Source organism: Lepus europaeus, chromosome 13, assembly GCF_033115175.1.
Source record: "Lepus europaeus isolate LE1 chromosome 13, mLepTim1.pri, whole genome shotgun sequence".
NCBI classification, from domain to species: Eukaryota; Metazoa; Chordata; class Mammalia; order Lagomorpha; family Leporidae; genus Lepus; species Lepus europaeus.
The window spans coordinates 23,834,987-23,856,038 of NC_084839.1; the positions used below are offsets into that span (position 1 = coordinate 23,834,987).

Below are 21,052 nucleotides of genomic sequence, written 5' to 3' on the forward strand. Positions count from 1 at the left end.
CACCCCAGGGACTTAGTCTTTTTTGGTGTTGAGAACTCTTACCAGTCGCTTCGGAACTTTGTGGCTGCCTGACGAGAGCATTGCCATCACGCAGGTGCCTGCCACCACCCCCACCCCCATGCCCTGCACCCCGTAACCTGTCTCCTGCACAGCCTGCGTGCTCACCGTAAGGGGCCGATGGTCCCAGCGAACCCAAAGCTGCAGCCATACTGGAGATCTCAGAAACGTTCATCTCAGCTCCTAGGGCTTAGCTCCTGATCACAAGACAATGAGATGAAACCTACTGCAACTGGATTTCAAAGCCAACAAACATTTGGACTGCACTTGTACAAGAAATGTTTCATCTCCAGGAGACGGGGAAATGGAATGGGTGAGATCGGGCAGTGACAAGATGACTAGAGTGACTTTTCAGGTCACCGGAGGCCCCTGCAGGGGGAGGAGAGGAAGAAAGAACTCCGAGTGGCAGCCAGGACCATCTGCAGGGGAAGTCGGCCAGCTGCTGAGGCCGAGACCAGGGCCCAAGCTGCAGGCGGCCCCTGACAGCTCTCCTGGAGCCAGGTCCCCACCGCGTGCTGATCCGCACGGGTCATCACAGATGTCCGCTCCAGCATTGACCGTCACCACCCTGTCTGTTACCAGCCCTTCTCCCAGCCGTCAAGGCCCTGTCCTGGGCCATAGACCTCCGAGGCAGGCCAGCCAGAGTCCCACTGAAGATTTGGTGGCATCCATTCTCACGGCTTCCAACGCCTGCCCCGCAAAGGGTCCCCGGGGACCACGGCGCACGTTTCACACCGTCTCCTGCACGGTTGCTCTCAGCTTCAATTCAGGATGCCTAAACTAAGGTCCCTCTCTTTCCTCCAAACCTGCTCTGCTTCGTGCCATCCCCCCCTTCTGGCTCGAGCCCTGGAGTCATCTCTAGTGACTGCTTCCCTCTGGCCCCTCAGTGCCTCGGCAGTCACCAGTCGTCATGACTTTCCCTTCCTAGCCACGGTCCCTGTCCCACCAGAGCCCACGGCTGTACCACTTTGTGGTTTAGAATTTGGAAGGGACCTCAGATATCAGACTCCCAGTGGCATCCTGGGAGTTGAGCAAGGTTCTGACAACAGCTGGGTGACTCCTTGCGCTCCAGTAGGCCCCCTTCTCCCCCAGTGACAGCACCTTCTTCCTGTGTGACAACCTCTTCTACCTGAAAACTTGTCACCGCCGCCGGAGACCCTCCCTCATCTACCCACAATCTGACTCCGAGTCTGTCCCCCTCTCCTCACACAGAGCCCGTGTTTATTGAGCATATACTACGAGCCAGGCACTGTTCACAGGTGGCTTATGGGAATTAACTCACTCAATCCTCTCAAGCCTGGGACGGCTGAGCCCCTTCCCCTCCCCTCGTCTCCCCTCGTCTCCCCTCGTCTCCCCTCGTCTCCGTTCTTCAGTTCTCCCCCACTGTTCAGGCTGTGCCAGCTGCCTTCCCTCCTCTTAGCCAGACCCCATCGGCCCTCGGCCCACCCTGCCCTGTGGTGGTTGGGTCTCAGGGCGGTGACCTGTTTCGCGCAGCCTCAGTTGCTCTTTCGTGGGCGGGGCCCTTCGCCACCTGCGGCCATCCCCGGGGCCGGGCGCAGAGCATTCTCCTGTCTCCTTGCTGTCTACTGCCCTGGCGTCTCTCTCCCAGAGCACACCCACGACAGGAGAGCCCGGTCTGGGACACCACGCTGAGAGTGCCCGTGGCACAGTGGCCACGTTCTTGCCTTCTCACAGCGGCGCTCAGGTTTGCCTCCAGCCGGGGAGTGAGTTCCTTTGGCACTGCACACACAGGTCCCAATCTTTACACCTGGGGGTAGGGTCTGCCCTTCACCGAGACCAGCCTGGGCCCGTTATTCGTGTGGCTCTTTAAGGAAGACATTCTTCCTCCTCCTGCCTGGCCCCTCCATTGCTTGACAGAGACAGCTCTGTCTCCAGGTCCCTTTCTCCCTCTGCCGGCTTCGCTGCCTTTCCTGCCTGCCTTTTTCTTCCTCTCCCTGGCCCAGGAGCCCTCTCCGCTCTCCTTCTTTCTCCCCAGTCACTGACCGAGGTGCTTGGAGTCTAATCTCACCGCGACCATTGACTTGCTGTGTTACCTTGGACAAGTGGCTTTCCCACTCTGAGACTCAGGGCGTGCTAAGAAGCAGCTGGACTGCATGGTGAGTGGTGTCTGGCTGAGCCCTGCGAGTCTCTTTTCTCTTTCACAGCCCCCACCAGCCGGGCTCCCTCCCTCCCTCAAGTCCTCTCTCCCAGGGGAGGCCCTGGCCCCTGAGAGCTGTGGCGCTGGCCCCTGCTCCCTGTCTACGCCTCCTCCCAGCTGTGGCTCTGGCTCCATGTGCCCCGTCTGAGAGGCTGGCCCCAGGCCCGGCGGCAACTCCACATTTCTGTTTTTCCTTTTTTTTTTTTTTTTTTTCTCCCTCTCTCTTTCCCGGAGTTAACAAGAAGCAGATGTGGCGCCCGATGGTTGGAGAGGTGGGGGGAGGCTGGACCGGGAGCCAGACAGGGGGAGGGAGGGGAGGGACTGGGGAGAGAGGAGGCGGCCGCCCCACAGCCGCTCTTGCGCCTCTGAACGGCCACTAGGGCAAAGCCCTGTCACCCCCAGGATCCGGCCATCAGGAGAGAAGAGCCAGCTGTGGCCGGGGGGCGGGGGCGCAGGAGCAGCATCCGAGGGGGCCGGGGCGCTGAGAACAGACTCCCCTCAGGAGTGGAGAAGGGGAGAGCGGAAGGAGCCTGAGGAGGGGAGAGGAGGGGAGAGGGGTCAGCCCAGGCAGCCCGGGAGGCGGCGTGCGTGCGGCTGGGGGCTGCCTGCAGGAAGCCGGGCAACGGGACTGAGTCCGCTGTCCCGCGGAGCGCGCCGGCGGCCAGGCCGGGATGTGCCTCTGAGGCCCCGCAGAGCGCCCCCGCCATGGCCCCCAGCACCCTCTGGAGCTGCTGCCTCTGCTGCTTGCTGACCGCGGCCGCGGGCGCCGCCAGCTACCCTCCCCGAGGTTACAGCCTCTACACGGCGGGCGGCGGTGCCCTCAGCCCCGGGGGGCCCCAGGCCCCCAGCGTACCCCGGCCTGCCAGCCGCCACAGGTAAGCTCTGGGGCCCAGGCCGGAGGCGGGCGGGACGCAGTGTCCCCAGGAAGGAGGGCAGGGGAGGCCCAGGTGGCCCCTCGCAGGTCTGCCTTCCTGCCGGGCCTTTTCCAGGGTCCCCTGAACAGTGGAAGCCTAAAGGGCATCGGCGCCCACGTCCTCCCGAGGGGGGACCTGCAGTTGGGCACGGAGGGAGCGTGAGGGGCGTGGGCCAGGCCTTCCTGCCGGCTGCCAGCTGTACGCCAGCCTGGATCCTCGGGGCTGATCCTTTGTCCCCTTCTAGCACTGGGTCCTCCTGACCCCACTCCTGCTCCGCTCCCAGCCCCCCGGGAGGCAGGGCTCATCAATGGCTTATTCTCTGCTTAACCCTGAGCTGAGCAGGACCCCTGCCTGCCCGTCCTCTCCCCTGCGGGGTGGGTGGAAGCCAGCATCCAGGAGATCACCGTCAGGGCCTGGGCCAGTGCTGGCACTCAGCCTACCACGCTGGGAGTGAGCCGGGGCCAGAAAGGGACGCCAGCACTTGCGCGATGTGGAAGCTTCCCGGGACCCCACAGTCCTGAGAGTGGACCTCTCCGGGGTGCGCTTTTCCAGTCTGTGCCTCTTCCCATCTTGAAAAGTCTTTATCTGCTCCTGAGACACAGGAAGGCGTGGGGGCCTGCCCCTGCCAGGACCCTGGCTCTCACTGGCCACTCAGGACCTGGCTCTTTTGAACCAGCCCCTCTGGTCATCCCTGGGCCTCCTCTGGGGCCTGTGTCTCTGGTGCTTGGGTCCAGGTATGGTTGTGCCCGCAGGAACTGGTGTGCTTACGTGGTGACGCGGACGGTGAGCTGTGTCCTTGAGGATGGCGTGGAGACCTTTGTCAAGCCAGACTACCAGCCCTGTGGCTGGGGTCAGCCCCAGTGCCCCCGAAGCATCATGTGAGTCCCCAGAGCTTGGGGTGGGCACTCACTCAGTGGAAGCTGCATTAGGCGGGTGCTGACTCAGGGAGTTGTACAAAGCAGATAGCAAGGGGCAGGCCTGGGGCTCTGGCCAGAGGAGGTGCTGAGGCGACAGTTTGGCTAGTGGGGCACAGAGGGCAAATTGACCTCTCCTGCAAGCGCCCAGAAGCCTTCGGTGGTCTGGGACGGGTCATCCACAAGGTGGGGAGATCGAGGTCCTAGCACAGGGCGAGGGGAGGAAGAGCAGGGACTTGGCCCTTGGCCAGAAAGCTGACAGCTGTCAACTGAGCAAGGCCACATGCGGGACAGCTAGGAGGACCCAGCCGGAGGGCAGGCCTTCCCCAGCAGCGGCTCCGAGGACAGGGGCCGGGGTCCCTGCCGGGACAGGCAGCACTGAGGAGGCCGCCTCTGCTTCTGCCAGGTACCGCAGCTTCCTCCGGCCTCGCTACCGTGTGGCCTACAAGACAGTGACGGAGATGGAGTGGAGGTGCTGTCAGGGGTATGGGGGCGATGACTGTGCCGAGGGCCCTGCACCCTCCACGCCGCAGCCTCGGCCCCGGCCTGCCCGCCCCAACCTCTCTGGCTCCAGTGCAGGCAGCCACCTGAGCGGACTTGGGGGAGAAGGTGAGCAAGGGAGCTGCTGGGGGTGGGGGGGGAGGGGGAGCCGTCCTGAGCGGACAGCGCGGGCCAGGCTGCCGACGGGAAGCCGCACTCCAAGTCAGAGAGGAGGGAGTTCCTGAGATCCCTGAAACTCCCCGTGCACGCCTTGCTCTGTGTGTGTGCGCGCGCGTGTGTGCACGTGCGGACAGCTAGAAAGCAAGAGAAAAAGAAGGCAGAGAGAGGGGAGTGCTCTCGCACGCCCACGTGTGGCCAGGATCCTCCCTAGCTGGGAACAGCTGTGAGAGGAAGGGGGCATTCCTCTGAGGAGCTGGGTCTGTGGGGGACAGCTGAGACTACAAGTCCTAGCATGCACTGCACCTGACTCTGGGTCCCAGGCCGCCCCGTGGCCTCCGGAGACTGCAGATCCCAGAATGCAGCAGTTCCCACGGCTTCTCCTCCCTGTGTGCCGGGCACTCCGGATGCGCTGTGCTTTCCTGCCAGCGAGATAGCCACGCCATAATTATGGAAACAGGAACTGCTGGCTGTCTGTCTGACTAGGCAGCCAGAGCCCCAGCTGGCTGGCCACAGGCCCTCTGTGTGTCCCCGCGGTGCTGGAGGGACTTGATGCCCAGTCGCAGCTCCAGCGCAGCATGGCCAACGGGCCTCTCTGCCAACCCCACCTTGCTCCGCTTGACGGGAGACAGCGAGGGTCGTTCTCATTCCACAGTGAGGTAGCCAAGTCCACAAAGTCAAGTGACACTGTGGATAGGTGGAAAGGACATGGGCGTGGTGGCCAGATGATCTGGGTTTGAAATTGGCTTTGCCGCTCATTTAACCAGTGCGCCACGATCAGTGCCCTAGCATCTCTGGTCCTCTGTTTCCCAGTCTATACAGTGGGGAGAATTAATAGTATTTGTCCGGGGGAGCTGTTGTAAGGGGAACAGAGCCAGGTTCAAACTCGCCCTAGAGGCGTCAGTGAATTGAGGTTCCTTTTTTCTTTTGCTCAAATCAAGGAGAGGCAGATGGGCTCCGGCCTGCAAGCAGCCTGGGCCTGACTCCTGCTGGACAGGGGGGTCTGGGCAGCAGTCCCAGAGCTCTGAGGTCCAGCCTCTCTGCCCTCTGCCTCTCCCCACCCCCCACCCTTAGGTCCTGGGGAGTCCGAGAAGGTACAGCAGCTGGAGGAGCAGGTGCAGAGCCTGACGAAGGAGCTGCAAGGCCTGCGGGGTGTCCTGCAGGGCCTGAGTGGGCGCCTGGCGGAAGACGTGCAGAAAGCCGTGGAGACGGCCTTCAACGGGAGGCAGCAGCCGGCAGACGCAGCCGCCCGGCCCGGCGTGCACGAGACCCTCAACGAGATCCAGCAGCAGCTGCAGCTCCTCGACAACCGCGTCTCCACGCACGACCAGGAGCTGGGCCATCTCAACAACCATCACGGGAGCGGCGGCGGCGGCGGCGGCGGCAGCGGCAGGGCTCCCGGCCAGACCCCGGCCTCGCCTGGCCCCAGTGAGGAGCTGCTGCGGCAGCTGGAGCGCCGGTTGCAGGAGTCGTGCTCCGTGTGCCTGGCGGGGCTGGACGGCTTCCGCCGGCAGCAGCAGGAGGACCGGGAGCGGCTGCGAGCCCTGGAGAAGCTGCTGGCCTCTGCGGAGGAGCGGCAGCGGCCGCTGGCTGGGCCGGCCGCGGGCCGCAGGCCGCCTCCGGAGTGCTGCCCTCCGGAGCTGGGCCGCCGCCTGGGGGAGTTGGAGCGCAGGCTGGACGTGGTGGCCGGCTCTGTGACGGTGCTGAGCGGGAGGCGCGGCACGGAGCTGGGCGGCGCCGCGGGCCAGGGGGGCCATCCTCAGGGCTACACCAGTTTAGTCTCCCGCCTCTCCCGCCTGGAGGACCGCTTCAACTCCACCCTGGGTCCCTCAGACGAGCAGGAGGAGGGCTGGCCTGGGAGACCTGGAGGGCTCGGCCACTGGCTGCCCGCTGCCCCAGGCCGGCTAGAGAAGCTGGAGGGTCGGGTGGCCAACGTGAGCGGGGAGCTGGCTGGGCGACTGGACCTGCTGGAAGAGCAGGTGGCGGGGGCGGTGCAGGCGTGTGGACAGCTCTGCTCCGGGGCCCCTGGGGAGCAGGACTCTCAGGTCAGCGAGATCCTCAGTGCCCTGGAGCGCAGGGTGCTAGACAGCGAGGGGCAGCTGCGGCTGGTGGGCTCCGGCCTGCACCAGGTGGGAGCGGCAGGAGAGGCCCGGCAGGCCGTGCTGGAGAGGCTGCAAGGGGTTGTGGGCCGGCTGCAGGAGCGCATGGATGCACAGGACCAGGCAGCTGCAGAACTCACGCTGGGGCTGAACGTCACGGCCACGCGGCTGGGCCAGCTGGAGAGCCTGCTGCAGGCCCGCGGGGAGGAGGGCTGTGGGGCCTGCGGTGGTGTCCAGGAGGAGCTGGGCCGCCTTCGGGATGGCGTGGAGCGCTGCTCCTGCCCCCTGCTCCCTCCACGGAGCCCTGGGGCCGGTCCAGGTGTTGGGGGACCGAGCCGTGGGCCCTTGGACGGCTTCAGCGTGTTTGGGGGCAGCTCAGGCTCGGCCCTCCAGGCCCTGCAAGGAGAGCTCTCGGAAGTTATTCTCACCTTTAGCTCCCTCAATGACTCCCTGCACGAGCTGCAGACCACCGTGGAGGGCCAGGGTGCTGATCTGGCCGACCTGGGGGCCACCAAGGACAGCATTATCTCAGAGATTAACAGGCTGCAGCAGGAGGCCACAGAGCACGCCACAGAGAGCGAGGAACGCTTCCGAGGCCTGGAGGAGGGGCAGGCACAGGCCGGCCAGTGCCCCAGCCTGGAGGGACGACTGGGCCGTCTCGAAGGGGTCTGTGAGCGGTTGGACACCGTGGCTGGGGGACTGCAGGGCCTGCGTGAGGGCCTTTCCAGGCACGTGGCTGGCCTCTGGGCCGGGCTACGGGAAACTAACAGCACCAGCCAGAGCCAGGCGGCCCTGCTGGAGAAGCTGTTGGGGGGGCAGGCCGGCCTGGGCAGGCGGCTCGGCGCCCTGAACAGCTCGCTGCAGCTCCTGGAGGGCCGTCTGCACCAGCTCAGCCTGCAGGATCTCACTGGTGAGGGGCCGCATCAGGCACGGGGGGACCCCCTCCAAGCCCTTTCTGTCTCCCCTCACCCTGTAGCAGCCCAGCCTCCGGCTCAGCTGCTTTCTCCTTGCTCTGCCCCGCATGAACTGTAGCCCCAGCCTCTGTTCGGGGGTTCCAGCCTGTCCCAGGAGATGGTGGGAGGTCCCAGCTCCCTCGTGTCGCCCAGCCGCTCAGCCAGGCCTGTGGGTGGAGGTGTGATCTTGTTCTGCCAGCCACACAGCCGGCATGGGCAAGCCAGGCCCCCTCCCCTTGTCAGCCTGCAGAGGCCCACCTGTTTCGGCCCCCTTCCCTACCCGTGGGGCCACCGCTTTCCTTGGCCTTCGCAAACTCCCTTTCTGGTTCTTTTTCAACTTAGTTTTGTCGCCCTAGGGCCTGCGGGTGAGGCTGGGCCTCCAGGGCCTCCTGGGGTGCAGGGGCCCCCAGGCCCTGCCGGACCTCCGGGACCTCCAGGCAAGGATGGACAAAAGGGGCCCATTGGGCCACCAGGTACGTGGGCCAAGACCCTGGCTGCCGCTAACCCTTTGGGCAGCCCCAGGCTTGACATTCCACCCTGAACTTGACGGAGAAGGGAAAGGGCTGAGGGATTGGCTGGTGGTGGACAGACAGACGACTAGGAGCCGGGACAGTCGCCGTGTTTGCCATTGGCCATGCTGGCCCCACTGCTGCCCTGGAGACTAAGACTGGTCCTACTGGGGCCATCTGGCGTGGTGGTGGTGGGGCCTGCGGTGAGGGCTCAAGGCCCAGCAGCCGAGCCTTGAAATCCACAGGGTAGCAGCACAGCGGGGAGGCTCAGCCAGTGTTTGCTGAATGACTTAGCGAGAGCTGCGCTCCTGACTGCTCTCCTTTCTCTTCCCACAGGCCCCCAGGGTGAACAGGGTGAGTATAGCTCTCTTCTGATTCTGGGGGGCAGAGGACTTGGGAGGAGTGGGGGGCAGGTCTGTGCTGAGCTCCTCTAACCTACCCCCCACCCCACCCCCCAGGAGAGGAGGGGGCACCTGCGGTGTATGCGCCCCGGGTGGCATTTTCAGCTGCCCTGAGCCTGCCGCGGTCTGAACCAGGCACAGTCCCCTTCGACAGGGTCCTTCTCAACGACGGAGGCTACTATGACCCGGAGACAGGTGAGCAGTGGGGACACGGGCCTTGCCTGCCTTCATCCTCACCGCCCGGGTAGGGGAGGGGAGTCCTTCTCCCACCCGCTCTACCCCGGGGCTTGCTCTGGCCCAGGCCCTGTTCTGAGTGAATGCAACAGCAACTGAACGTTCCGCGGGGCCTCCCCTGGCCCCCCACCCCGAAGCCCCCCTGACGCCCACCCTTGTCCTCAGGCGTGTTCACCGCACCCCTGGCCGGACGCTACTTGCTGAGCGCGGTACTGACTGGGCACCGGCATGAGAAAGTGGAGGCCGTGCTGTCCCGCTCCAACCTGGGCGTGGCCCGCATCGACTCCGGCGGCTACGAGCCCGAGGGTCTGGAGAACAAACCCGTGGTGGAGAGCCAGCCGAGCCCCGGCGCTCTGGGCGTGTTCAGCCTCATCCTGCCGCTGCAGGCTGGGGACACGGTCTGCATCGACCTGGTGATGGGGCAGCTGGCGCACTCGGAGGAGCCGCTCACCATCTTCAGCGGGGCCCTGCTCTACGCGGACCTGGAGCTGGAACAGGTGTAGACAGGAGGCCGACCTCACCGCTCTCAAGTGTCTGCGCCCGCCAATGAGCCGGCGGGCCCCGCCTGGCACGGAGCGCCGTTCTGGGCGCCCAGCCTCGGGGACTCAGCGCCCCCAGCCCAGCTCCGGCCTGAGCCCCTTCCAGGACCCGGACTGCGGAGGCCCGATGCTCGCCCCTCCGTCCTTCCACCAGCCCTGCGGGCCAACTCCGGGGCTCTCCCGAGCGGGCTCCGGCCCCCACCGCCATACGAAACTATTGACGAATAAACACACTTGATTTTTTTTCTACAAAACAAAACAAGCCGTTCCGCTCCAGTCCATGTTCCGGGGTAGGCAGGAGTACACGGGACCGGGCGGGAGAAGATGGCAACGCACGGAGAGGACCCCAGGCCCGGCGCCCGCAATCGCCGCCGCCGCCGCCGGGTGCCGCGCGGCTCTCGCGGTCACGCCGGTTCCGCCCGCGTCCGCCAGGGGGCGCTCAGTGGCGTCTCGCGTCACGTGACGTCCGGTGCCCACCGAGCGGGCGGGCGTGAGGGCTCGGAGGGCTCGGGTCGCGGGGCCTGGGCTCGGGTCGCGAGGCCGCGCTCAGCCCCGCGGGTGCAGGGCGCAGAGCCAGAGCGGCAGGTGCGGCGGAGGGCGGGCAGGTGGCGCGGTACTCGTGCCCTTTATCCTTGCGTGCGGCCGATTGCTTCACCGCGCTCTCTAGCTAGGTCTGCGTCCACCCCGAGCCCGGGCGACAAGCGAGGAAGCTGAGGCCCGGGAGTGGGAGGCGTTGTCACCTGCGAGGCCAGGCCGGCCGCTTCGGGGAGACCTCGGGGACGGCCCTCTTGGGCCGGCCTGGGCCCTTGGGCTGCGGCGGCCAGGGCCCTGCTGTGTTCCCTGCACCCTCCGGCGCCGCCGCCGTGGACTCCCGGGGGAGGAGCTGTGCACGCGGGGGAGGAGCCGGGGCAGCCCCTGGGAGCGGGACCCGGCCCTGCGGGATAAGAGGCAGGGCCCGGGAAGGCACTCCGACAGCCTGGCGGGCCCAGAGCTCGGGCGCAGCCTCATGGAGGAGAAGCAGATCCTGTGCGTGGGGCTAGTGGTGCTGGACGTCATCAATGTAGTGGACAAGTACCCGGAGGAGGACACGGACAGCAGGTAGGGGCGCCCGGGCCCCTCCGAAGCCCTGCGTGTGTGGCCCGCGGCCAAGACCACTGGGCTGCTAGCCAGGGACCCCGCAGTGAGGCCGCGAGGGTCCAGCCCTCTCTGCCGGGGAAGCCTGGGGGGCTCTTAGTGGGAGAGGAGAAATAATGGTCGCAGGCTTGTGGAGCCCATCGGCTTAGGTCTCAGGATTCCCGTGTTGCCGATCAGCAAGTACAGAGAGGAAGCGATTTACCCCAGGGCAGACAGCTGGCGGCCCGGCGCTCCCACCGCCCACCCCGGGAGTGTGCACTTGCCTCTAAACGCGTTCTTCCAACCTATGTGCCACATATCGGAGGGTGCATCAAGAGATTCATGGGAAAACGGATTGAAAATATTTGTTTTTGTGCAAACTATTTTGAAATCCATGTAGTTTTTTTTTTTCTTTCATAATATGCATTTCCACAAACTGTTTGACGGCCTTGCATATATCTTGCCTGTTTCTAAAAAAGATCTGAAGTCGCTTAGGGTAAGAGGTATGAGCAGTTAGAAGGTTCCAGCACATTTAAAACCGTGGTATCTGAGCTTTGGCCCAAGGCTTGCTGGCACCCGAGGCGGTGCTGGGGATGCCATGGGAGAGGTGGTTTGGGAGCCAGTTTTCCCTGGAGCTAAATTCCACAAGGAGTTTACCAGAAGTCGATTTGACAAAGGTCAGGGAAGAGCATTCCGGAAAACATCCTTCTCAGTCGCCTGGTAGAAGCTGCAAAGTCCTGTGTGGTGGTTACACCTGCACGTGATAGGGTGCTGCCGTGGAGACACCTCCCGTGTGGCAGGGACCCTGGGAAGTGCTCACGGCTCTCCGGTGGCTCAGCCCAGAACCAGATAAAAGACAGCTCAAGGCTGCCTCTGACAAGATGGCCCTGAGGCTGGCTGCGGGAGAGAGACCGGGCAGGGTTGACGCCCGTGGGAACCGTGCAAGGATCAGTCAACTCTGTGCAGAGGAAGAAGCTGAAGATGTGGAGAAATCGCAAGGTTCATCAGCGGCATCCCCACTCGCGTGTCTGGGCTCAGAACCGAGCACTCCAGCCTCGCGCCGGCTCCTGCACTCCCTGAACCTTTGCTGCTGCCTGGCTGGCGGAGTTGACCCTGTGCTTTGGGCACAGGGTTTGCTTGCCACAGGTGCAGGGACAGTGCGGAAGAGAGTCAGGGTGTTGCTGCATAGACCTTACTCACTTTCCAGGGTGCAGCCAGCCCCAGGCCACCGTGCACAATGAGGGGTCAGGGCTGCTCTTGGGGGAGTGGTGCCAATTCCACTGCCACAGGGTCTCCAAGGGCTGTGCAGGGTCTGGGGAAGACCCCAGGGCCTCTTTCTACTGCTCTGCGGGGTGGGGGTGGGGTGCTGCTGGCTCCCACAAGGACAGGGCAGGCTCACAAGGTGGGGGCCAGGCCAGGTGTCCTTCTACTGAATGCTTCCCAAGCTGGCCATGTCTCCTGCCCTCCAGGCGTGCCTCCCCTCCCTTCAGCCTGGGGCTCTGCTCAGCACAGCCTGGGCTCTGGTGTCCCCCTCCCCTCTGAGGCGGGGACTCCTCCCTTGCTGGGCATCTCAGCATCACTGGGCTCAGGGTCTCTGCGCTCAGCAGTTGCTGGGGACTTCTAGGAGCTGCCGCTTGGAGCTCCCTCAGACGCACGGGGAGTGGCCCCTGCCACAGAGCAGCCTCCTCCAGCTGAGCCCTTCTGCACAGCAGGTATCAGTGACTGGGAAGGCTTAGCACAGAGCAGACTTCCATACCCTTTTTTAGGAGCCCCACCAAAGCTTGGGCCTAACTACTTCTTATTAAAAAAATAAAATAAAATACAGGGTAAACAGCACTGGCTTTGCAGCCAGGGAGCCCAGCTCTGCTGTCAGCTGTGTGGCTGGACACCTCCTTTCCTTGCATGCCGGTTTCCCCAAAGCACAGAACTTGAGCGCCATGGGCCCTTTACAAACGAGTCCCTCCTCTTTCTATCCTGTGAGATTGGGTTCCCCATTTCCCCAGTCTGAAGGGAGCTTCGGGGTTAAGTTCTGTGTACAAACAGGCATTGGCCTACACATCCCCATTCAATGATTTCTCCGAGTTACTGGTTCTTTGTTCCTCTTACTGCGAGTGCCATGACCGTAATAATTATTATAGGGCTATTTTGGAAGTGGCTCCATGGAAATAGGCAGCAGCCCAGCCGGTTTAGCGCTCAGCGTGCCGGAAGGAGCTCGTGGGTGTGCCTGACTTACCGTTTGGGTTGCCGATGACACCGAAGCCCTTCGGGAGTATCTTGTTCATTTCCCTTTGACAGATTTTCAGTAAAGGATGGAGGAAAAAAGGATGGAGAAAAAAAAAATTTTTTAAAAAGGCAGAGTTAGAGAGAGAGAGTAGGAGAAGAGAGAGAGAGAGAGGTCTTCCATCTGCTGGTTCACTCTTCAAATGGCCACAACTACCAGGGCTGGGCCAGTCCAAAGCCAGGAGCCTGGAACTCCATCCGGGTCTCCCACGTGAGTGCAGGGGCCCAAGCACTTGGGTCATCTCCCGCTGCTTTCCCAGACACATTACCAGGGAGCTGGCTCGGAAAATGAAACAGCCGGGACTTGAACCTGGCTGGCATCACAGGCAGTGGCTTAACCAGCTATGCCACAGTGCTGGCCCCAGCCCCTCTTTTTAACATTTGAAATCATAAGAGTTAGCCCTCCCGCCCACACTCCGAATGAGCCCAGCGTCCAGGCTTGCTGTCCTGCCTTACTCATTTCCTAACTCGGGGGTTATTCTTCAAGTGGCTCTCAGGGACAGGGACAGGTAGGAAGTGTGATGCCCTGGGGAAGACACAGTCTCTGAGGCCCTGGCTGCAGGCCCTGGCCTGTGGGAGCCCCTCTGACTGGCTGGGGACCAGTGGCTCAGTCAGTGGAGCCCCCATTGATGATGGCTTGGGGTGAGTGGTTTCCTGACACCTCTGGAACAGATGGAACCGTCGACCCTGACTGCTGTGAATTTCTAGACCTGCCCTTGACTGAGCCCCTTCCCTTGGCTGAGCCCCAGTTATGTCATCTAGGAAACGAGCCAGTGGCCTAGATGGTTTCTGTGCAGCAGGGTCTGCTGGTCCTTGCATCCTGTGGGCCCCCACCCAGGGGTTGGGGTTGGCCCTGGTCTCCCAGGCCAGCCCACTGGACCTGCAGGGGCCCCCTTGTCCCAGGGGTTGGGGTTGGCCCTGGTCTCCCAGGCCAGCCCGCTGGACCTGCAGGGACCCACCTTGTCCCAGGGGTTGGGGTTGGCCCTGGTCTCCCAGGCCAGCCTGCTGGACCTGCAGGGACCCCCTTGTTCTAGGAGTTGGGGTTGGCCCTTGTTCTCCCAGGCCAGCCCACTGGACCTGCAGGGACCCCCTTGTCCCAGGGGTCGGGGGTTGGCCCTGGTCTCCCAGGCCAGCCCACTGGACCTGCAGGGACCCCCTTGTCCCAGGAGTTGGGGTTGGCCCTTGTTCTCCCAGGCCAGCCCACTGGACCTGCAGGGACCCCCTTGTCCCAGGGGTCGGGGGTTGGCCCTGGTCTTCCAGGCCAGCCTGCTGGACCTGCAGGGACCCCCCTTGTCCCAGGAGTTGGGGTTGGCCCTTGTTCTCCCAGGCTAGCCCACTGGACCTGCAGGGACCCCCTTGTCCCAGGGGTCGGGGGCTGGCCCTGGTCTTCCAGGCCAGCCTGCTGGACCTGCAGGGGCCCCCTTGTCCCAGGGGTTGGGGTTGGCCCTGGTCTCCCAGGCCAGCCCGCTGGACCTGCAGGGACCCCCTTGTCCCAGGGGTCGGGGGCTGGCCCTGGTCTCCCAGGCCAGCCCACTGGACCTGCAGGGGCCCCCTTGTCCCAGGGGTTGGGGTTGGCCCTGGTCTCCCAGGCCAGCCTGCTGGACCTGCAGGGACCCCCTTGTCCCAGGGGTCGGGGGTTGGCCCTGGTCTCCCAGGCCAGCCCGCTGGACCTGCAGGGACCCCCCTTGTTCTTCGCAGGTGCTTGTCCCAGAGATGGCAGCGTGGAGGCAACGCGTCCAACTCCTGCACTGTGCTGTCCCTGCTCGGAGCCCCCTGTGCCTTCATGGGCTCGCTGGCTGCCGACCACGTTGCCGAGTGAGTCCAGGAGGGGGTGCCTACTGAGGAGGCTTGCCTTGGGGGAGGTGGAGTGGGGCAGAACCCTGGGGTGTGGGGTATGAGAAAGGGGAGCTGGGTGGAGGGGTGCAGCGCCCCGGAGGTGGGGCGGGGTGGCGGGCGGTGGCCCAATGCTTTGCTGCACAGGTTTTGCGTCCACAGCTGCTTTCCTGGCCCCTGCCTGGAGCCTGCTCTGGCTTCCCCGGCTTCTCCTTCCTTGCTTCCTACAGGCTGCCGTGGATTTGCCTTTGCCCTTCCCAAGTGCCTTATCCCGGCTGCAGTGGGGCCTAGGCAGTTAGGGACACACTAACTCGCCCTCCCTCATCCATGGTCCCAGGGGAGGGGCAGGGCAGGTGAGAGTTCCTGTCCAGGACACCCCGAAAGCACGTGCCCATGCTGGGCCCAGAACCCACAGCTCCCAGCTGGCTGTGGGGCCGCAGCCCATAAGTGGCCCGCACGCTTTCTCCACGTTGGCTGCTGCGAGGGCTCAGGAGCCCTTTGACCCCTGGTGCTGCCAGCTCAGCACGCACTTATCGGGAGGTGAGGCCCACACTTTGCCCGCTGTGGGCACCGGGGCAGGCTGCCAGGTTGCTGGCTTGTGAAGTGCAGTCCTTTGAACTCTAGATTGAGGGGGGCTGCCGGAGCCCAACCACCTGAGCCACGGCCAAACTCCCCACCCTGGAGAATGGGTACAGTGAACGGGAGGCGAGCACCTGCCATGTGAGACAGGACAGAGGGCCTCGGGGCCCAGGGCTGCTCCCTTCTTTGCCCTTGTCAGTAGCTCCTCTCCGCCTCGTTAGGGGCGGGACCGCAGTGCTGGCTTAGGGGGTAGAGAGATCTTCCTGAATGCAACAGTCGTGCTGACGGGGTGACCTGTTCAGAACGCACCCCGTGTGGGCAACAGACATTTAATGAGCACCTACTATGTGCCAGGCACTGGAGGTGTGCATAGTTGTTTGGCAAACCAACCCATCCGAATGATGCTTTGGGAAGGCCACGTAGAGAATCCCTGAGTTGTGCCGATGCCCTGATTTGGGACCTGCAGATCTGTCTTGTGCAGCGTCTGTATTGTTGGAAGCAGGGGGAGGTCCTGGTGAGGGGCCCCGGGTGGCGGCTGCACCGCTGGGCTGTTGCACACAGAACAGCACGTTTCCAGGGTGGGCCTCCTTGTTCACCTGCAGCTGCAGTCTTCCTGACGGCACCCGTGGGCTCACGCTGGCTGGAGGGAATTCTGGGTAATTGTCCAGGCCCAGCCTGAGGGGTTCCAGGTCCTGGAAGCCAGCTCTCCCAGCTGCTGGAGAATAGGAAGTGAGCAGGTCTCCAGGGCGGCCCCACTTCCTGGATGGGTATCCAGGAGAGGCAGGCATGGAGTGAGAGCTTAGGTCAGGAAGGGGACTCTGAGAGGACAGGGCCACAGGGCGTGGGGCTGAGCGTGCTGGGAGAGGTGGGGGTGTGCCAAGTCTCACCCTGGTGATTAATGATTAACTGGGCCCCGGGCCAGTGCCCACATCTACTTGGTTCCAACAGGGCGCAGGGTCTAGGCCCCAAATCCACCCGCTCCTTCCTCTGTGAGCAGGAGCCGGTCCTTTCCAACCTGAGTTGGATTGGAAGACGGAGTCAGGGTTGGAGGGTGCTTCTGCCAGGATCTGCAGGAATGTTCTTTCTTGTCGCTCTGAGCCCCGGGCTCTGCAGCCCTGCCTCTCCTGCCCCTCTGCACAGCCAGTGGCAAGACCGTGATGCCTCACTCTCTCCTAGCCCCTCTGCTTGTCCCTCTGCCCTCCCTGCCAGCTACGCTGTGCTCCCCTCAACCTTCGTCGAACTGCACCCCCTGGCTCGCTTGCCCTGGCAGCTTTGTCCTGGAGGACCTGCGCCGCTATTCTGTGGACCTACGCTACACAGTCTTTCAGACCCAGGGCTCTGTCCCCACCTCCACAGTCATCGTCAGTGAGGCCACTGGGAGCCGCACCATCCTCCACGCCTACAGGTTTGTACACCTGTCTGCACCTTGCCAGCTGCTGCCGCCGCCACTGCCGTCACCAAACCCCACAGAAGGACCTTCTCCCAGAGGGCTGTGTGCAGCCACACCCCCTCCCCACTGGCCTGGGAGGCCCCGGCCCGTGCAGGCTCTAACCTGTGTCTCCTTGCCCTTCCCCTGGCTCGGATTCCACCCCAAGCTTCCTGGTGGCTGACTTCAGGCGGCGGGGCGTGGATGTGTCTCAGGTGGCCTGGCAGGACAGGGGAGAGACCCCCTGCTCCTGCTGCATCGTCAACAGCACCAATGGCTCCCGTACCATTGTGCTCTACGACACGTAAGGCCCCCGGCCTCACCCTCCACCACCCACCAATCAGCCTGCTTCCTCACCGCCACCACGGGCATCCCAGCTGCCCCTCTGTGGCTTCTCTGCACCAGAAATTGCCCCCACGCCAAACTGTGCCGTGATTGCAGAATTGTCTTCAATTAGGGGAGAAGTAGGGTGGAAAGGGACGGGTTCCATTGTGCCTGGTAACTAGGCCTGCACCAAATGTAATTGATGATGTGATTCCTCCATAATTAGTCAATCAGTGGCTTGGGTGTGGGTGCGGGGAAAGTGCTCCCAGGAGAGGGGGGTGGGGGATGCGATTCAACCCATCTTAAGCCCAGAAGGGCTAAGGGGCCCACGGGACTGTGCAGGGTCAGCTCTGCAAATGCCAGCCTGCAGCATGCACCAAGGAGCTGGGGTATATTCCAGCCAGCTGAGAGCTCTGAGGGTTCTAGCACAAAGGATCGGGACCAGACAACCACACACCATTCAGTCATGCCTGAAGGGCAGGGAGCAGGGGCGCTGGGCAGCAGATCAGGCTCATCTGATGGGGTGCTAACCCGTGGGGGAGAAAGTGGGGGTGACTCCCTCCTGATGAATCTGAGGTTCAGGGACCAGGAATCTGTGCGGGGGGCTGCACTGGGGCTGGGAGGGCCCAAGCCCAGCGCCCCAGGGTTCAGGCTCCCTCCCTGCCTGCTCACCCTGACCAAGGGACATGGGGGAGGGGCAGGCAGCCCAGGATCAGCTGCAGGGTCCCTGGGCTCTGTATGTCCCAGCGAATGAGTGGGCGCCCCGCCATTCCAGAGGTGACCTTCAGACTGGGCAATCCCAGTGAACTGCTCATTGGGCAATACTCTGTAGCTCCTTGGCTCGAGGACGCACCTGGGATTCACAGGGAGGGGCTCTGGGGAGAGAGGTGTATTGCCGGCTGGCCTCAGTCCAGGCGCGTGCACAGATGCTACATCCAGCTGCAGCTGGGCTGAGAGGCAGAGGGGAAGCAGCCTCAGAAGGGCCCCGGCCACGCAGCTAGTGAAGTGGACAAAGGATTGGCCCACAGAACATGGAGTTGGGCCGTGGGCCATGGAGGGGGTGGGGTGGGGCTCCCGCCAAGCAAGGTGGAGGCAGACCCCTTCTGAGTCTCCATGCCTAAGCTGGCCAAATATAAACTCTTCGCCGCCGCCAACCCTGACCTCAGAGATGTCACGGGGGCTCTGGACGCATGGCGGGTGCTCCCAATACAGAAACGGGCATGATAGACCAAGCTTCCCTGCAGGATCCCCCAGGGCTTTGGAGTCTGCTGGGGCACTGCCTCCTGGGAGTTGTGTGCACTGGCAAGGGGAATTCTGGGAACTGTAGTTCCCAGTGCTCTTAGAGCATTCTGGGAGACATGGTCTCCGAGGCACACAGAGCTGGCCCCTTGTGTCCGGTGTTGCTGTTGAGTCTCAACCTCAAGACCAGGCACCCTGGGAGACTGGGGCAGGGCCCATTCGGGAGCTGAACTTGAAGCTCCTGAGCTGTAGATCCAGCCGCCTGCCATGCTGCCTGCAGTGCCGGGCGCAGTCCCCAGCAGCCCATGACAGCCTAGCCCCGGCTGACCTCACCAGGCCCTTCTCTGTCCTTTCCATCCTGTGACCTAGGAACCTGCCAGATGTGTCTGCTAAGGACTTTGAGAAGGTTGATCTGACCCGGTTCAAGTGGATCCACATTGAGGCAAGCCCCGCCCCGGCCTGCTTTTTGAGGAACTCAACTGGCCAGCCCCGCCCACGTGTTCTGCCCCTTCCTTGGTGTCTTTGAACCATGGAGCACCTAGAAGTAGATGCGTCCAGCTCCGAGGCCCCTCTCCACCCTTCCTTCCATTTTCAGATGGGGAAACTCAGGCCCGGAAACACACGCAGGAGGGGCCCTGGCTCCGGGCACAGTCCAGCAGGTCCTCTGGCAGGAGGCCGGCTCTGTATCCTCCAACCCATTGCATCCAGGAAGCGGGAACAAGAGCTCCCAAACGCAGGGAACTAGACCTTTGCCTCCAAGATGGACGTTTTAGAGGGAACCTTGAGAAGTCCTGAGTTCTAATCCTAGCCCTGTCATTGAACTTGCTGTAGGGCCTTCAGAGCTTTTATTCATTATTTTCTCATCTGTGACATGGGAGAGCCATTTGATGAAGTCTGCAAGGTCCATGACAGCTCCTGAATTTTGTAACTTAGCAAGGGGTTGCAGCCCAACTTCTTCCCAGTCCTTGTCCCCTACTCCCAGCCCCCCATCCACCCAGAGTCCCAGCAGGGGGCAGGAATGAGCCAGATCAGCTGGACAGTGCCCTCGGGCCCTAAGTTGCCCCTCCCGGCCCCAGGGACGGAATGCATCGGAGCAGGTGAAAATGCTGCAGCGGATAGAACAGCACAACGCCAGGCAGCCTGCCGAGCAGAGGATCCGGGTGTCCGTGGAGATAGAGAAGCCCCGGGAGGAGCTGTTCCAGCTGTTTGGCTATGGAGACGTGGTGAGTGCGCACGGAGCCGGTGTGCTGCTCCCAGCGTCCAGCATCCTTCCAGCATCCCCTGGCCCTACCCACCCCTCCCCCGTGCTGGCACCCCAGCCTCTGGCTTGGTGGTATTGGAGGGTCGCAGACCTCCAGCTCTGAGCTCAGCAGTGGCCAGGGAGCAGACTGTCCACTCCCGGAGAGTGCGGGGGTTAGGGTGCCCAGGGGTCTTGGACCTGGCCAGAAGCATCTCCTCTCTGGGCCTCCTCGTTGTTTCCCTCTAGGCAATGAGGGGCGGAGTAGGAGCCGGGAGAGGTACATCTGGGCAGAGCTGGGAATGTGGCATGTGGTCTTGGTCCCCAACCTTGCCACCCAGAGGAATCTCCGGACGCCCAAGGCGCCGCCTCCCGGTCTTCCGTTGCCTGCCGGGGGTGAGACCCCCGTCGTGCAGCTGGTGTGGAGGGAGCCCTGGAGTCCTCCGTTGTCCTGGCTGCGGGGAATGTGGACGCGCAGCCGTGGGGCGGCGGAGACCGGCAACTGCGCGCCGAGGCCGGCACCCGCCCCGCCCCCAGAGGGCGCTCCTGGGGCCTCTGGTCTCCGAACAGACTAGCGCTGTCCCGCAGTGTAGACATCCGCTCTGCGCGACAGTGGGATCCCGTGCTAGGCGAGCTGCGTGTGACCTGGCCTCTCCCCCGCCGCCCGCAGGTGTTTGTCAGCAAAGACGTGGCCAGGCACCTGGGCTTCGGCTCCGCGGAGGAAGCCCTCAGGGGCTTGTACTCGCGTGTGCGGAAAGGGTGAGCCGCGGGACGCAGAAGGGGCCGTGCGGGGCTGGGTCCGCCCTGGTGGCGTGGCGGGCTGAGGCCAGATCTTGCAGGGCCACGCTGGTCTGCGCCTGGGCCGAGCAGGGCGCCGACGCGCTGGGCCCGGACGGCCAGCTGCTGCACTCCGACGCCGTGTCGCCCCCACGAGTGGTGGATACCCTAGGGGCAGGAGACACCTTCAATGCCTCCGTCATCTTCAGCCTGTCCCAGGGTGAGTACCCGGCGGGGGCGGCAGAGCCGGCCCAATCCGGCGCCCCTACCGCGCCAGGCGGTCCCAGCTGTGTGTCCTTGCTGCAGGGAAGAGCATGCTGGAGGCGCTGAGGTTTGGCTGCAAGGTGGCCGGCAAGAAGTGTGGCGTGCACGGCTTCGACGGCATCGTGTGAGAGGCCCCCAGGCGCAGGCATCGCCCGCGTGTCCAGCCTGGCTTCCCAGCTGCCCTGCTTCCTGCTGGCCGTGGGGAGGGGTCTGCGTGTGCCCTGTGTCGCCTCCCACCCTCTCCCTGCAGAGCCACAGAGCAAATAAACCTCCTTCCCAGCCGGCATCCCCTCTATCTGCTTCCTGGTGGCTGGGGACTCCCACAGCTTCCAACCACAGTCCTCCCTCCTCCCCTCCATTCCTCAACTTGACCTTCCCACCCAGGCCGCTCCAAGGAGGCGCTGCCCAAGCCAGGGCAGCAGGAAGTGCCCCAGCCTTGCCACCAGCCCTGTCCTCAGAGTGCAAAAGGCTCAGCCGTCCCTGCACTGGGTAGAGGCCTTGAGCCGCCCCCCCCCACACACACCCCGCTCCGACCCCCTGCAGGC

At 63.7% G+C, this 21,052-nt stretch overlaps 2 protein-coding genes across 4 annotated transcripts; both read left to right on the forward strand.

The window, feature by feature from the left end:
• The first annotated feature begins 2,550 nt into the window (after nt 1–2,550).
• On the forward strand, nt 2,551–9,767 carry EMILIN1 (elastin microfibril interfacer 1). Its single transcript, XM_062209124.1, has 8 exons — nt 2,551–3,090; nt 3,882–4,007; nt 4,450–4,652; nt 5,775–7,709; nt 8,109–8,225; nt 8,598–8,615; nt 8,720–8,857; nt 9,062–9,767. Exons 1-8 carry the CDS (start codon nt 2,921–2,923, stop codon nt 9,397–9,399), a joined length of 3,045 nt encoding a protein of 1,014 aa, XP_062065108.1. The 5' UTR covers nt 2,551–2,920; the 3' UTR covers nt 9,400–9,767.
• Nucleotides 9,768–10,022: 255 nt separating this feature from the next.
• Nucleotides 10,023–20,793, forward strand: KHK (ketohexokinase). Of its 3 annotated transcripts, none has more exons than XM_062209126.1 (8): nt 10,023–10,533; nt 14,527–14,643; nt 16,511–16,645; nt 18,599–18,671; nt 19,306–19,452; nt 20,137–20,225; nt 20,306–20,463; nt 20,550–20,793. In XM_062209126.1, exons 1-8 carry the CDS (start codon nt 10,442–10,444, stop codon nt 20,633–20,635), a joined length of 897 nt encoding a protein of 298 aa, XP_062065110.1. In that variant the 5' UTR covers nt 10,023–10,441; the 3' UTR covers nt 20,636–20,793. The 3 variants fall into 3 exon arrangements, with proteins under 3 accessions (XP_062065110.1, XP_062065111.1, XP_062065109.1); XM_062209125.1 differs by lacking the exon at nt 16,511–16,645 and adding an exon at nt 16,836–16,970 and having other exon boundaries at nt 10,042–10,533; XM_062209127.1 differs by lacking the exon at nt 16,511–16,645 and having other exon boundaries at nt 10,035–10,533.
• The last annotated feature ends 259 nt before the right edge of the window (nt 20,794–21,052 follow it).